Consider the following 15388-nt stretch of genomic DNA (forward strand, 5'->3'; position numbering starts at 1 on the left):
ACTGTGTGTGTGCGTGTGTGTGTGCATGTCACACACCTGCTATAGAGCTTCCAGAGAGTCACTTGAAATGTTGCATGTCTCTCCAAACTGAGAGTAAAGAGCAACACACACTGGCAATACACATATATGATGCACATTAACACAGCTGAGCCTCCTGTTTTTCTGTGTAAGTCCACACACCAGTGGCGTTTTGACCCAGTGGGTTATGCTGCTGTGATTTCTCAGTGTCAGTGTGCGTCAACGCTCCAGAGAAGTAATCACATACGATCCCCAGTCAGGCACATCCAGGCTACTGTATGAACTCTGAGTGTGAAGAGCATGCAGTGTGTGTTAAGAGATGCATACACAACGCAGATGTAGAGCTATTCTAGTCTTACTGACCACTCAAAGTGCTTTACAATACATCCCACATTCACACACACATTCAAACACATACGTACTGTAGGAGCCGCAGATCGAACCACCGGCCTTCTGGTTAGTGGGCAACCCGCTCTACCTCCTGAGCCACAGTCGCCTTAAACTGGTATTTAGGTCGAAATATGCTGAAAAAGACCTACATTCAATGTTTGTTTTTTTTATTGTATTCAAAAATGAATCAACTGACCAGATTAGACCTGAAATTACTTGTATGCCAGAAAATGATCAAGAGACACAAGGGAAGAATTTTCTTTCTTGTAAAGTTACGACTTTATTCTCATATACTGGAGGTCTAGCTGCCTCCATGCTATGACAACGTTTATCCAGAACAACAGGACCATCGCTCCACTGACTCCCGCTTCTGCCTTGGCATTGCCTCACTGTGGCCAATCAAATTCAAGCTGCAACTGTCATCAGTACGTGCATGTCTGTTACCAAGTGCTTCAGGCTTTAAACTGCTGTTATTGATTTATTTGTAGCAGCCAGTCACAATTACCTGTCATATATTTATTTTCTATTTATCATTTATGGTTGCACTGCTTCTCTGTCTTCTGCTCTCTAGCGGTGGCGGGGCTGCAGGTACACACACACGCACACACACGCAGACACTCGCACGCGCACACACACACACACAGAGCGAACAGCAGAGCGAGGCTGTGCTGGAGACAGCACCAGGTGAAGTAAAGATAACTGAAGATTACTGGAGTTACTGAAGACAACTATCACCGAACTTTACTGTAAGTGCAATAAAACGTAAAAGGCCAATAAGAACTTCATCCAATCACCTGTTCAACAAGCAACAAACACAAAAGAGATATTTTCATCTATTTCCTCCGCCGAGTCCCGCTGTCTTTTACACAACAACATGGCGCTGGTTAAGCTAATAACAAACTGTTAGCAAATGCTACAACGATAGCTGTCTGTGAATCTTAAAACGTGGCAGACTGTTGTAAACCGAGCGACTGGTTGAAACAAACCAGAACAATCAATTCAGATCCTGTTCTGAATTTACTCTTTTTAAAAAAAGAACCATTAATAGTCTGAGCTGGATCAATAAGTGTATGGATAAGATAAAGATAAGATCAGCTGGTTAGCGTCTGACTTTGGGAGGATGAGCACATCACAGTTCAAATCCCCTCACTCTAAGTCTTGTTTAACCAGCGTTATTTTGTGATTATTATTTTTTACGGCACAGTGAGATCAGTCACAAACATGAAGGATTACTTCATCTGTAAGTGTCTGTTCATTAGTAGACAAGCTTTTTAATATCTTTGGTCCTTGTAGCTGATAAATTTAGATCATTTAGATTTTCTGGAGGAAAATGAATCGTTTAGATTAATCGACTAATCGATAAAATAGTCGATAGATTAATCGATAGAAGCACGGTCATTAGTGGCATCCCTAGCCTGGATCATCACATACTGTACATGATTTTTAAACAACCATGGTTCTTTGCACACAAACTGCATCTTGTCATGTGCTATCATTGTCCTTTGCTCCTCTTCTACAGTGTACCTACTGTTCTGGTGCCAGATTGAAGCTCACATATAGTGAATGGGACACGACATGAATAATCTTTAGTGGGTGTTGAACCAGAGAAACACTGATCAGAGAGGGTCCAGGTGATACCACAACAAAGAGACAACACCCAGACAACACAGTTACTTCACACGTAGTACCTGGCAGAGCAAAGATGAGTTTCCGTGCACCGTCAATGTCAACTGTGGCAAAGGTAGTAGGAAGACTGAGGAACAGAAACACACAGGTCAATTGTTTCACCTTCAGTAGCTGTGATAGTATGGAGGACCAGGGAAGTCACAGGAAAGCATTTCATCTTTTAATAGACGTTAAAAATAGAAATTGTAAAAGAATTTCTAAGTGAACGTTTTATCTATCAATAAATACATTTAATACATTTTTGATGGCATTTTAAACATGTGAATAAATAATTGGACACTCTTCTGTGACACTCTGGACCTTCAGTGGTAAAACCAGGCTAAACAATCCCAACTGGCCATGGGATGTAACAAGCTCTCTGATGGGTTGGAGAGCTAACCAGTAGGTTTTACCAGCACTGAAGGCCAGAGTGTCAGGAAGCAAATCGATCAGGCAATAGGAAAAGTAAAATCAGCAGGAAAAAGGAAATGGAAACTGAAGAGGAAATCCAGGAAAGTTTTTCAAATTCTACTATTTATTCATGAATCAATACATGTATGTATAAATGGTTTATTTAATGATTTTTTTTTAATACATTTTTAAATCACAAGAATTTATAGATGGATTAATTGTTCATTTATAAATTCTTTTTACAATTCCTATTTTTAATGCCATTAAAATATCAAATTAAGGAAATGCTTTATTACTTTTCCTGTGACATCCCTGGTCCTCCACATCAGTAATAGTGCATCTACCATCAATATTAACAGCAGCAGTAGTAGTACTGTTATCAGCAGTGATACTGTGATAGTATCAATATAATTTGTAGTAAAGGTAACAGGAACAGTACAACAAAATTGTGGCAGTTGAAATAATAGTAATAGCAGCGACAGAAGTAGTGTTAGTACTAATGATAGCAGTGGTAGTATAAGCAGTTCTCACAGTTGCAGAGACAGTAGTAGAAGTGGCAGTAGTAGATGTATAATGAGCAGAAGCAGAAGTTGTAGTGAAATCAGCACCATAAGCAGAATGATTAATATGAACAGGGAAGAGGATAAATCTTATTTCTCACCAGAAACCAAAACCATGTTTCCCTCATTTCAAACTCTTACCCTGGCTTCATGAAGACTCGTCCAAAGTGGATCTGAGCATGAAGGTCAATATCCAGCACCTGCTTTAGGTAGTCCTGATAGGCACACAAACACAGACACATGGAGAGTAGTAATACTGTCAAACTGTTCAAAAATGAACACAATACTGTGAAAAAGAAAATCTGTCTTTTTCTTCATTCAATATCAGAACATCTGCTCAACGTGTCAGTGAATTCTTTACTTAGTTAGAAGAGGTGGGTTATTAGTTAGTGATACCTTCTCGCCCATGGACACACCTCCTGAGGTGATGATTACATCGGCACGACTGATTCCCTCATGGAGAGCTGACAGCAGGTCATCAGGGCTGCAGACACAAGCGTGAAACATCAAACTCACGAGGGCTGCTACTCAGCTGTATGATGTCTAAGAGAACAAACCTGGTGATGTCGCAGTGATGTCATCAGGGTTATGTTGGATTGGGCTTGAAAACTACACATTACTGATGGAAGAGACGTGGGCATTTACCAGACAAGACTTGAAAAGACGTCTATCAAGTGGCATTATGGGAAAGTGCAGGATCCAGCCATGGTAGGGACAACTAGTCTGGATATCTCTGCATCTGCTGCTTCAGTTCCGACCCTTGTTTTTATCATTACTTCTAAATTTAAGTCTCTTGTTGGTCATCTAGCTTCATGGATTAGCTTTTTTAAATTGCATAAGAATCATTTTAAATAGACTCACATCAATTGGTAAGACTAGTCAAAAAAGAAATATAAAACATTTAAAATTTGGTCCTAATTTCTGTGTGAAGTCTTGAATTATGGCTATAAACTGTTTTGTGAGGTCACTGTGACCTTTGACCTTTGACCACCAAAATCTAATCAGTTTGTCCTTGAGTCCAGGTGAAGCTTTGTGCCAAATCTGTAGAAATTCCTGCAAGGTGTTACTGAGATATCACGTTCACAAGGCCAAAACTGTGTTTTGAGAGGTCAGCATGCCCATGACCTTTGACCCCCAAAATGTAATCAGTTCATCCTTGAGCCCTAGTGAATGTTTGTACCAAATTTGAAGAAGTTCCGTGTCTGTGTCCGGCTCTGACTGACGCCGGCGCAGAGGCAGAAAAATCATCCCAATCAAAAGATGAAGAATTTATTTCATTTGGAATAAAATAGTTTTTTTCCACTGACTCGTTATTGCTCAGAACTATAAAGGGTTGAATACTTTTGCCTGAATCTATGTGCTTTGTCACAATATAAAGACTGACAGTAGGAGGTGCAGAGGAACGTCTTACTTGTCTCCAACGATGCCCAGGTTGATGGTGGGGTATCCATGCTCCTGGATGGTGGCCAGAAGAGTGGAGCGGTTAGAGTCTCTGATCTTCCCTGGGTGGAGGTCATCCTCTGGATTCAACAGCTGCACACACACACACACACACACACACACACACACACACACACACACACACACACACACACACACAAATTCAACTGGCATCTTGATTCAATATAAAACCAAAAAGTCTAAATGCAGTTATTAAAAGAAAAGTCTGTGAGTGTATTTGCGTTTGTTTTTGTGTATGTACCTCATTTCCAGTGGACATGACGGCCACCACAGGAAACTTGTGCACGCTGACCTCAGTCACTCCCACTGTAGCCAGCAGGCCGATCTCTGATGGGCCCATGTGTGTTCCTTTAGCCAACACACACTCCCCTCGCCTGATGTCATGACCTATTGGCCTGTGCACACACACAAACACGTTACATTCATAATCAACGGACGGCAGCTTCTACAGAAATGAGCGACCACTTGGTTCTTTTTTCTATTACCTGATGTCCTGTCCGGGCCGGGCCTGGACCATAATCCTCACCTCCAGCTCCTCTGTGCCCTGCAACAGACACGTTGTCAGTGTCACCTGCTGAACAAAACACAGACTGTCCATGCAGTGATCAAGACAGCATCCTAAGTGGTGTAGTTACATCCGCAGACTCCCTTAGCAGCTCAGTGTCTTCAACTTGGACCACAGCGTCGGCTCCACAAGGAATCGGAGCCCCGGTCGTCACCCTCAACACCTGACCTGGCATCACTGTGTGGGTGGGCTGCATACACACACAGACAAAGATTATTGAGTCTAATAGCTGTCAATGTATGTCAGTCATGAATATTTACTTCAGAAGTCAGTGGAACCTAGTGCATGGTAAAATATCGACACGACACAATGGGATAATAAGGAGCAGTAGTAGCAGTATCAGTAGCAGATGTGGCAGTAAAGTTATCACTGAAAGTAGCACTAGTGGTAGTAATGGTCATAGCTTCAGGCCCTAGTAACCATAGACACCACACTGATCGTACAGGAGGAGCTGCAGTTTTTCTGGATAAAAAGCTCTATAACATTTATACTGAAATATTGCAAATCAAAGTGGAAAAAATAAAGTGTTGAAATTGTAGAATAAACTCCCTAAGTAAGAAGAGGGTCAGGATGTATGTGCCCGTGCCTGGTTTTTGATTGCTCTAAGCATGGATATGCATTTCCATCCACAACTGAAAGAGCCCGTTGGATCTTCAGCACCAGGCGAAGCATGAACTCAAGCAAACTGAGAACATTGATTTTGAGGGTTTTGGACTGTAGATATAAGGATCCTGACGGCTGCCAGTGCTAAATGGAATGAGACATTCAAAGACAAAATCCCCAGTTTCCTTCCAGATTTCTTCCTGTCTGTTGAAACCTGCAAGAGGCAACAAAGCTACAGTGAAGTGCATCAGGCGCTGCAGGATAAAGGCATCATTGAGAACAGAATGCTGTTCCCGACTCAACTTCGAGTTATGCATGGAGACTGAGCACATACATTTAATAATCTTGCTTTATAGAAAGTCTGAACTCGTAGCTTCTCGGTTGGATGGGCTCTGCTGGGGGGGCATGGGAAGGTTCTTCCCCACTGAATGGATCGACCGTGAAGCTAGCCCAGGAGGAACGTACTCAGGCTGATTTGACTATTTATTTCTAAGGATAACCTAATAATTCTTGCACAGTTATGATGTAAGTTTTACTGAGGTTTGTGATCCAATTAAGGTTAAATATACAGCCAGAAAAATGTATCCTAAAGCCACCATCTGCCTCTGGGTGCAGATCTGTAGAGCTGTGTGTTCACGTCTTGTCACTTTGCATCTTCCATAGAACAACAGGATTTTCTGGAGAAGCTCTCTCCATGTGTTGAATTGATGTTGTCATGCTTAAATGTGAGTGGATGAGCTGATTCAGAGCAGTGACACCAGTGATGTAACTGGTTTAGAGCAGTGGTGCACCATCAGGACAAGCAAGGCGAGTAGTGCTCGACCAGCTAAAGCTAAAAATAGACTTATCAATTAGAAAGACACCAAAGTGGAAGCGATATCTCTCCTCACATCTCAAAACAGCATTCTGTCCCATAAAGCATTGCATTCATCTTGCAATTTACAGTCCTCTTGTGGCCACAGGAGGCTGTTGTCTCTGGAGGGTTGACTATCAGCCGTTGCATCTATTATTGCTGTCATTTTTGTGGATGTGGTCGTGACAGAGGCTGAGGTTTGTCAAGCAGAGAGGGGAGCACCATTTTATGGAAATTTGATCACAGTGAATAATCCTGGGATCTTTGATGAGTGACTAGCCAGAGCTAGCTCCAGACAAATGTGCCTGTCAAGCTGCCCCTTGACTCAGCCTCCACCGTTCTGAGATCAGTTATTGTACTGCATGCATTGTTATAACCATGCGCAGATGCATGTGGAAACTATGGAAGCCAAGAAAGGCCATACTCAAAAATATTTTTTTATCCCCTTATCTCGAGATAACAAGATAATTATTGCGTCTTTTCGAAATAACAAAGCTTGTTTTCTCATATAATGACTTTGTTAATCAGAGATCAGATGCAGATGGAAACTTCTTGAAAATGTCAGGACAACATATTGAACAACGCATCACAGAATATTTCAATCAAAGGCACGAATCACACTGTGTCTTTTCATACAAGGTCATTTTCAGATCGTCGTCAGCTAACGAGTTACTAAGGATTGTTGCTAAGGTTAGGGTTACTGTGACTTAGTGTATGAGGTTTAGTCAAACTCATTTTGTTAATATCTCGTTATCTTGGGCGAACAAGCTTTGTTATCTTAAGAAAACGGGATAAAAAAATATTTGCGAGTATGGCCTTTCTCAGCTTCCGTAGCTTTCCTGGTCTGTCTAGACTTTTTGTTAATTACATCACCTTGATGTTTCATATTCACATATTTACAGCTGACCATGTAGCATAAAACCCAAGCCTTTTCATTTTTTCTGCTTTTTTGTTATCATATTAATGTGTGCACTTGGTTCTAATAAAGGTATAGAAAGTATTTATTAATCACCACAACTTTTGAACTATATTCAACCTCATGCAGCTCTCTTCCACTTTCTGCTGCTGCACATACATGAACCAAAATGGCAGGTGTGCCAAACAGTCACACATCCAAGACGTCAGTATTGTGTTTGCACCATTAAAATAGGAACTGTAGTATTTCTAATAACAGCATTAGAATTAGTAATAGTAGTGCTTCTGCTCGTGAAGTTAATATATTTATTCAGTATTGTTACTTTCAGTCTTTGTGGTAATGGTCAGACTTAAGTAACTGGTAATGTTTATCTGAGTAGAGGTGCTAACAGTTGTGTTGTTGACAGTGTGAGTAGCTGCATTTCTAAATGAATGTTCCAGGGGGGTATTCCATCAACGCTTACTTGAATTAACATGGACTTTCACTTTAGACTCAAGCTGTTGCATTAACACAATTTAGCCGAGCCTAGTCAACGTTAACTCAAACCAGGCTTGAATAAGCTGCAAGATGCGCATGCACGGACTATACAAGCAGCCCAGAATGGTCGATTGTCAGAAAGAAGATCATGTCACAGAAAGAAGAGAAAACAAGAGTCGCCTTCGCAATGAGACACTTGATGGAACTTTCTTTTGAGATTCTGTTTCCGCTCGGATATTAATCTAAACACAGCTAAGTTAAGCTTGACAGTTAGCATGCTATGGGGCAGGCTAGTTCTGCAGCATCGGTTACCATGGTTACTGAGCAGGGAATCCTATAAGCAACAGTGATGGAACAGAACTCTGACTTCTATTGGTGAGACTTAACAAAATAAGCCAGAATTTTCCTTTATCTGCCTTGATGGAACAGGACTCATGTACTAAATGCCACTCAGGATTTTATCTCTACAGTGGTGTTAGTGTATTAGAGCTGACCTGTTGTCCAGCCTGTGATTCTCCCATGATGAAGCGATCTCCTGGGCCATCAGCAGCTACAGGTCAATGATAATGATGTTAATCAAGTTAATTATGGACATTAGACCATGACTTCTGATTTCTAATCTTCAAGAGGCAGCCATGGTGACAGTTTATAAACATCCATTAAATGCCAACAAATGAATAAACATAAATGAATAGATTAATGCATATGTTTAACAGCATTTTCATGGATCCTGTTTTACATTTGTGTTTCTGATGTGATGTTTATCGGGTGTAAAATATCAGACGATATTAGTGCTCTCACCTCGTACAGCGTAGCCATCTTTAACGGAGGCGGGGAACGGAGGAAGGTTGTCTTTGGCGTAGATGTCCTGAGCGAGCACCCGACCTAAACCGTCTGCAGAAAACAAGGCAAACCAGTTAGATTGTGTTCCAACCGTATTGTGACAATAAAGATTTCATTAGATACACAGTAATAATGACTATAATCAGTGTATAGTTGACCGTTTGAGCATCAAACTGCAGCAGACTACTGATGCGTTTATATTCTTCTCTGTGTCCTAAAAATAGCACCAGACAACAAAGTCTAACAGCAACAAAGGCAGATTGTTCAATTTAATGCAGTGGTCGTCACTAAAACTTGCAGGAACCATCATAGTCATCCTAGACTCAACCAAGCCTTCGATAAGGCAAACTGGAAGTTTCTATTTGCCGGTGTAAGGTTGGTTAAGGCACAAAAACCAAGGCCAAAACCTAGTTATGCAGTCGAGGGCTGGGGTCGAAAAGTCAAAATAATCTCCTTTCCTAAGCACATTTCCTTTTGCACTAACACTAAGCTTTTTTTTTTAAACTAACTTTATCTATAACACATGGACAATAAATCCTCCTTTCTTAACCACAAACACAAAACAAACGTTGAAGTAATAAACATGAAAGAAATATACAAATAGAGAAATTTGGGCCAATAAAATAATAATGAAATAAAAACAAGGAAATAAGCAAGAGAGATCAGAATGATATTCAGACATGTTTATAGCTTCCTGGCATAGGAGCTTTTGAGATTTCTATACAATTGTTAAGTAGAAAAAATACATTTTTATTGGAGGGGATTTAGGGAAAGTTTATGTATATATAGCCTTTATGTATAGGCTACAGTATTTTGTTATGATGTTGATATTGTTAACTATAAATTCAATATACTTGTCCTCCTCATCGGACAGATTTGAAAGAGAATAAATCTTTAGGGATGCCATGATCAGGTTTTTCTGCCACCGATACCAATACTGATATCGATCACCAATGAGTGAGATCGCCGATCCCGATCATCTTTGGCAGACATTGCAGATGGTGTACATTATATCAGTTTCACACACTTTGTGAAAGTTCCACACGGCCGACACGTTGTATTGTTTTGGTGTCCTGTCGCGAGCCAGCACAGTGAACAAGGCGGGAGGCGGGACTACACGCCACAGCGCACAGTGCTTCTCTCAGCCACAGACAGCAGAGTATTAACCACAGGTGATCGATTTTAAGGTGATCAGTGACTAGAAAACATTAATGCCGATCTACCTATCATGAATTTTTAATGAAAATCGGCCGATAATGATCAGTGACCAATCAATTGGGGCATCCCTAATAACAGCTGTAATGATATTTGGCAGGAGTTGTTAAGACTGAAAAGACTGACCTCTGTAGTTAATGACTTCAATTCCCAGAATAGGCGTCATCTCTAGAACAGTGATGAAGGCTTTGTCCATTGACGTCAGTGGGAAAGGAGACATGCGATGACGACGTGCCACTTTACTGATGTCCACCGCACTGTGGCCTACACACACACACACACACACACACACACACACACACACAAATACAAAATTTAAGAAATTGGGTGTGAGTTAATGCTACTATAAACACTACCATACAGTTTCTAAATTTTCCACAGTGATGCAAGTTGATGTTGCCGGGCTGGCAGGTTAACGACGTATTAGGACTGTCCCTGAGTGAGGATTTTCACAGTCGGCACTTCTAACTGATAAATCAACTCTGGGGTGGGTTGGTTCGCTGGCTCATGCTATTTTCTAGTTTTTGTACACACTCACGTTTGATTCATGACTCATGTTTTACCTGAAAACTAAAGTTGTAATGTCTGGAATGTGAAAACATCAGATTTCCACGTGTCAACATTAAGTAAAAGTTGGCGTCTTGGTCATGGCTGAAATCATCCTGTTGTCAGTCAGACACTGCAGCAGTACTGCGCGGTCTGGCGTTGCGCTGCCCTCTTTTCCTTTCACCTGTGTCTACTTCCATCACTGTTAGTTTTTTTGCTTTGGTTCATTTTAAAGACGAGATTCAGTTTACAAGTTTACAGCCTGTCACACTGTTGCTCCTGCCTCGCTCTGTGTGCTGTGGAGCAGCTCAAAAAACATTCAGTCAACTTATAGGACACACACACACACACACACACACACTCTCTCTCTCTCTCTCTCTCTTGCTCTCTCTCTCTCTCTCTCTCGCTCTCTCTCTCTCTCAACTTACTGGCTCTCAGAATGTTCTCATTACTGCCACATCGTGACTGAACCTGCAGAGAGACAAACAGATATTCTATATTTGGTCATATGTAAGAAATGAGTTAAATACTTCTCCTTCATGACAGGACAGTCTGGCAAAAGCTTTCATGTTGAGTAGTGTCTAATACACAGTCAGGACATGGACACATAAATAACATGAATTCTAGCTGATATTCAAAACCAGCACGACAGCAGGTCTTTGGGTTTTTCTAATTCCCTGATTGCACAGTACAACACAGGATCATTAGAAACAGGAATGAGAGGAATCCTGTTCTTTAATCACACATCAACCCGTGTGTGTTGTCCATCTCTGCTATAACGGAAGTCCCTTTCCTTACATGCTTTATCAAAACAGTTTGTAAAACCTGCCGTGACATTTGACTTTACTCTACTTCTTCTCACGTTTGTTCATTTGTTCTTGACATTAACACGTGATCTGCCAAACGGAGCATCTTTTAAAAACTGCCTCTTTGTCTTCATTTAAATGTAAAACAACTACACTTACCATTCAATGAAAAACAAATACCACAAATTCTTAAACAAAGCCAGTATTCAAATGATGGCAGTGTCAAAGGCCGGCTGACAACAGAAGACAATTCATTACAATGGATATTGAGGATGTGGAAATTCCTGTACTATGTCAACTACTTCAGTAATTTCAGTCAATTTGAGTCATTTCATACTCACTTTGGAGATGTACTTTATCAAGACAACAGGTAAACACGGACAATGTAACAGCAAATTAAAACAGGACAAGAGAAGAAAACAGTTTGGTTTCTTCATTCTGAAAAATACTTATAAAAATGTGAACATAAGAGTGGCTATTAGAAATATGACCGTCTATTATATAAGCATATTTCAAATAAAGGTCTGGATTTCTCTGCAACTGTGGCAAATAAAATGATGTACTAATTTAAAATTTACCTTTGAGACAATTCCGGCATAATTTTGAGAGTTTTTGCAGCTTTTCCTATTAACAATGACATCCATTGATTGGGACAATGTTTTACGTGAATGTACCACAACTGAAGATATTTATATTTCAGTTTTGCCAAACCTCACAGTCCCATTCACTCCCATTCAGTTCCAAACATCACACAAGTCCCAAGACTTTTAATTTGTTAAGTAAAGGACATCCCTCACTGTGAGCAAGAGGCCGACAATCACATTTTGTGTTTCAGGATTGTAACATCCAGCTACTAACTTCTGTGTGCAGTTTCATATTGCTATTGCACGAGTGCCAAATAGAGACAGGCTTGGGTTTGTCACATTTAATAAACCCATCCATAACACTTTTAACTTTTTGTAAGTGACTTCAATTGTTATCCAAACAATTAATAATATAAATGAATTGTTGCTTTTTAAGTCAGGAAATCGAATTAACAATTAGCAATTAGCAATGTCTTCTTGTCATTTGTTATAATAAGTGAAAAAACATTAGAGAAGGGTTTGGGAATCCAGGGAAATAAGCAGAAACTCCAATCATGCAGGAACTGTCTATTATTGTTTTTTTTTCATTTGTATGTACATATATAGTGGCACGAAAAAGTAAGTGCACCCTTTGGAATTACCTCGATATATGTATGATTTAATTTGTCCTAAAATATCATCAGATCTTCATCCATGGACTGATGAAACTAGGGCTGAATTCTTTAAGAAGAACATGCAGCACTATGTAGAGTGTAGGCCAGGGGGTTTCCAAAGTCAACCCACTTTGGTCTAGTTGCCTTTTTCATTCAATTCCTGGCTGCCTATAGGATCATGATTATGTTATTTGATCCCATAGACACTCAACAATTGAGCCAAGAGAACCTGATACTTTCTGTTTGACATAAACTGAGACTAAACCAAATAAATAAAAAAGGTCTGTCTTAAGGCTTTTATTAATTTCTGACGATGGGAAAGTGAGAAAAACATTAAAATTCCCTAAAACAGCTGCATCTCTTTAACCAACTCACATTTAGGCTCATTTACCTGATCTCCTTTTGGTAACTAATGCATTATTTTTTCCATTCCGTGCACTGAGCCCCCCCTGAAAGAGGTGAAGCAGGGTGGAGGGAGCATCATGATTTGGGGCTGATTTGCTGCCTCTGGTCCTGGACAGCTCCACATCATCGAGGGGGAAATGAATTCCCAGTTTTATAAAGGAATCCTACAGGATCATGTCAGTGTGTCTGTCCTCCTGCTGAAGTTCAAGACAAGCTGCTGATGCAGCACGACAATGACCCCAAACATACGGATGTTTAGGGTCATTGTTCTACTACAGAAGGACATCAGACAAAGAAAATCCACCTTCCGGAGTGGTCCAGTCAGAGCCCAGACATTAATCCAGTAGAGATGTTGTGGATGGACCTCAAGATCCTGACAATATGACTGAGCTGAAGCAGCTCTACGAGGAAGAATGATCCAAAGTTACTCTTGAACACTGAGCAGCTCTGACTGACGTTATTGGTGTCAAAGTAGGTTCGGCCAGTTATTACATTCAAGGGTTCACTTACTTTTTCCACCAGCACTGTGAATGATTAATGGCTGTGTTCAATAAAGACACAAAAGATTTTAATTTCTGAGCTTAGGGACACTGTTTGTGTAATTTTCAGGACTTCTGATTTGTTAGTGCTGTTAGTGTGTGTGCGTGAACAAAGGTTAGGGTGTACCTTGGGTGTCGGGCATGACGCGGTGGAAAGGCGGGAGGTTGCCTGTGTTGCCCGTGGTGACTCGGAAGGGGTGGAGCTTAAAGAGGCCGAATCTCGAGGAAGCACCTGAATGCCCCGAGAAATGATCGAGTCCGGGATCTACATACACCCACGTGCGCGCACACACGCACACACACACACACACACACGCACACGCACACTTAATTCTACTGAAAGAAGTTCCTTCAGTTGTTTTACTGTCAGCTAAAGTTGACACTTTTTTTTGAATGCAAATGATGCAAGTTTCACCTCTAATTTGGTGAAGCAGAAAACCCAAATGTTGGAATGGTAGCCTATATGTTTCTTTTGCATACATGTCCACAGGTTTTGAGAACACAGACACTAAAATCATCTGTCTAAAAGATCACTGGTCCTGATGCTTCAGCTAACACTTGAGCATTTTTACTTAGTAGCAACAGTAACAGTGATGGTGCTGACAAATCTGCTGACTTCATTTGATTTCATCACTTATGAGAGCATGGGTAAACAAACTATAGTTATAGTAGGTAGCCAGCCTGTGTTACTTTATGGCCTTATATCCTCACAGTATATTGTGAATAATCTGTATACTGCTTGCCCTCATAATCAAATGTGATTCAACTCCAGTACACGACACTGGGATAGTAAGTATTTGAGTTCAAGTTATTATCAGTTAAATATTAATATATATATATATATATATTATAGTGGTTGTGGGGGCACAGTAATGATGTTAGCATGTCTTTCAACTGTTGGCTCTTCTCAGTGATAGGGACCGGGAACTTCATGTGATATAAGAAATAAAAACCAGACCTGAAGCCAGTGGCTGTCTGGGAGGTAGAAAATCCTTTGAGTTTATGGTTTGCTTTGGAAAATTGTCAGAATACACTATTTTCCTGGGTTGCAATTAAATGGCAAACACATGCAAAACCACCTTAAATGAGGGAAATATTTAAAAATTCTAGCTGATTTAGACAAAATTATTTGTAGAGGAACTACTTGAGGGTCAACCATTGGTTGACAGGGAGACGGAAAGTAATCTGGCCATGCATACTACAGTATGCAGCATGTTTAAGATATATAGCCAACAGGACAAATTACACAAAATCTCTTATTTTTTCTACTGTAAGGAAAATAACCATCACACTTACAAACTGCTGCTTTCAACCATTAAGTTTAGGGCCCCATTCTTTATATCTATCTTAAATAATCTAGGCGAACATGATGTTAGCAAGCTAAAACAATTCTGTTATAGCCATGATTGGCACTTTTATACTGCAACTTGCATAGTAGTTATCTTAAGAGCGAAGAAACTACTGTACTACTACACTACTTCTGATGCAAGTACATTTCATCCATTTTGAGTGTTTAAAGCTGCATCATTTGATTTTTGGAGCCACCTGAGGTCAGTGTGCGCCTATTCACATCAAGCTGACATACAGAAATATTAGTATCTATTTCGAGTCCTGTTTATGGTGACCTAAGGAATTTAAGACCAATGTTCACTCTTCTTATAGCTCTGTTTTGGTCTCCATCTACAGTCAACTTCAGAAAACATGTGTAAAGTGTAATCAAAGCTTTTTCGACAGTCTTCTGATGCTGTTAATGAGACCGATGAACCAAAACACTAAAGCTGTGAGATCAAAACAATGAAAGCACTGAAAGATGATAAAGCTCTACAGAGCTGAAGGAAACAACAAAGTTGGGGGTTAATTATCTGTAGGTTCATCACT

At 40.3% G+C, this 15388-nt stretch overlaps 1 protein-coding gene across 1 annotated transcript in view; it reads right to left on the reverse strand.

Moving 5' to 3' along the window:
- Window positions 1–15388, reverse strand: part of gphna (gephyrin a) — a 35434-nt gene that overhangs the window by 8422 nt on the left and 11624 nt on the right. The window contains exons 9-20 of the mRNA XM_023394789.2: window positions 13638–13775; window positions 10952–10994; window positions 10104–10241; window positions 8721–8813; window positions 8414–8469; window positions 5141–5260; window positions 4991–5049; window positions 4747–4900; window positions 4456–4577; window positions 3441–3528; window positions 3186–3259; window positions 2097–2161 (exon numbers count right to left, since the gene is read on the reverse strand). Coding sequence (XP_023250557.1) covers window positions 2097–2161; window positions 3186–3259; window positions 3441–3528; window positions 4456–4577; window positions 4747–4900; window positions 4991–5049; window positions 5141–5260; window positions 8414–8469; window positions 8721–8813; window positions 10104–10241; window positions 10952–10994; window positions 13638–13775 — 1150 coding nt within the window. The remainder of the gene's footprint in view (window positions 1–2096; window positions 2162–3185; window positions 3260–3440; window positions 3529–4455; window positions 4578–4746; window positions 4901–4990; window positions 5050–5140; window positions 5261–8413; window positions 8470–8720; window positions 8814–10103; window positions 10242–10951; window positions 10995–13637; window positions 13776–15388) is intronic.

This window comes from Seriola lalandi, unplaced genomic scaffold, assembly GCF_002814215.2.
Source record: "Seriola lalandi dorsalis isolate HSWRI2012SDOR001 ecotype SW California unplaced genomic scaffold, Sedor1 jcf7180002054953, whole genome shotgun sequence".
Lineage (NCBI taxonomy): Eukaryota > Metazoa > Chordata > Actinopteri > Carangiformes > Carangidae > Seriola > Seriola lalandi.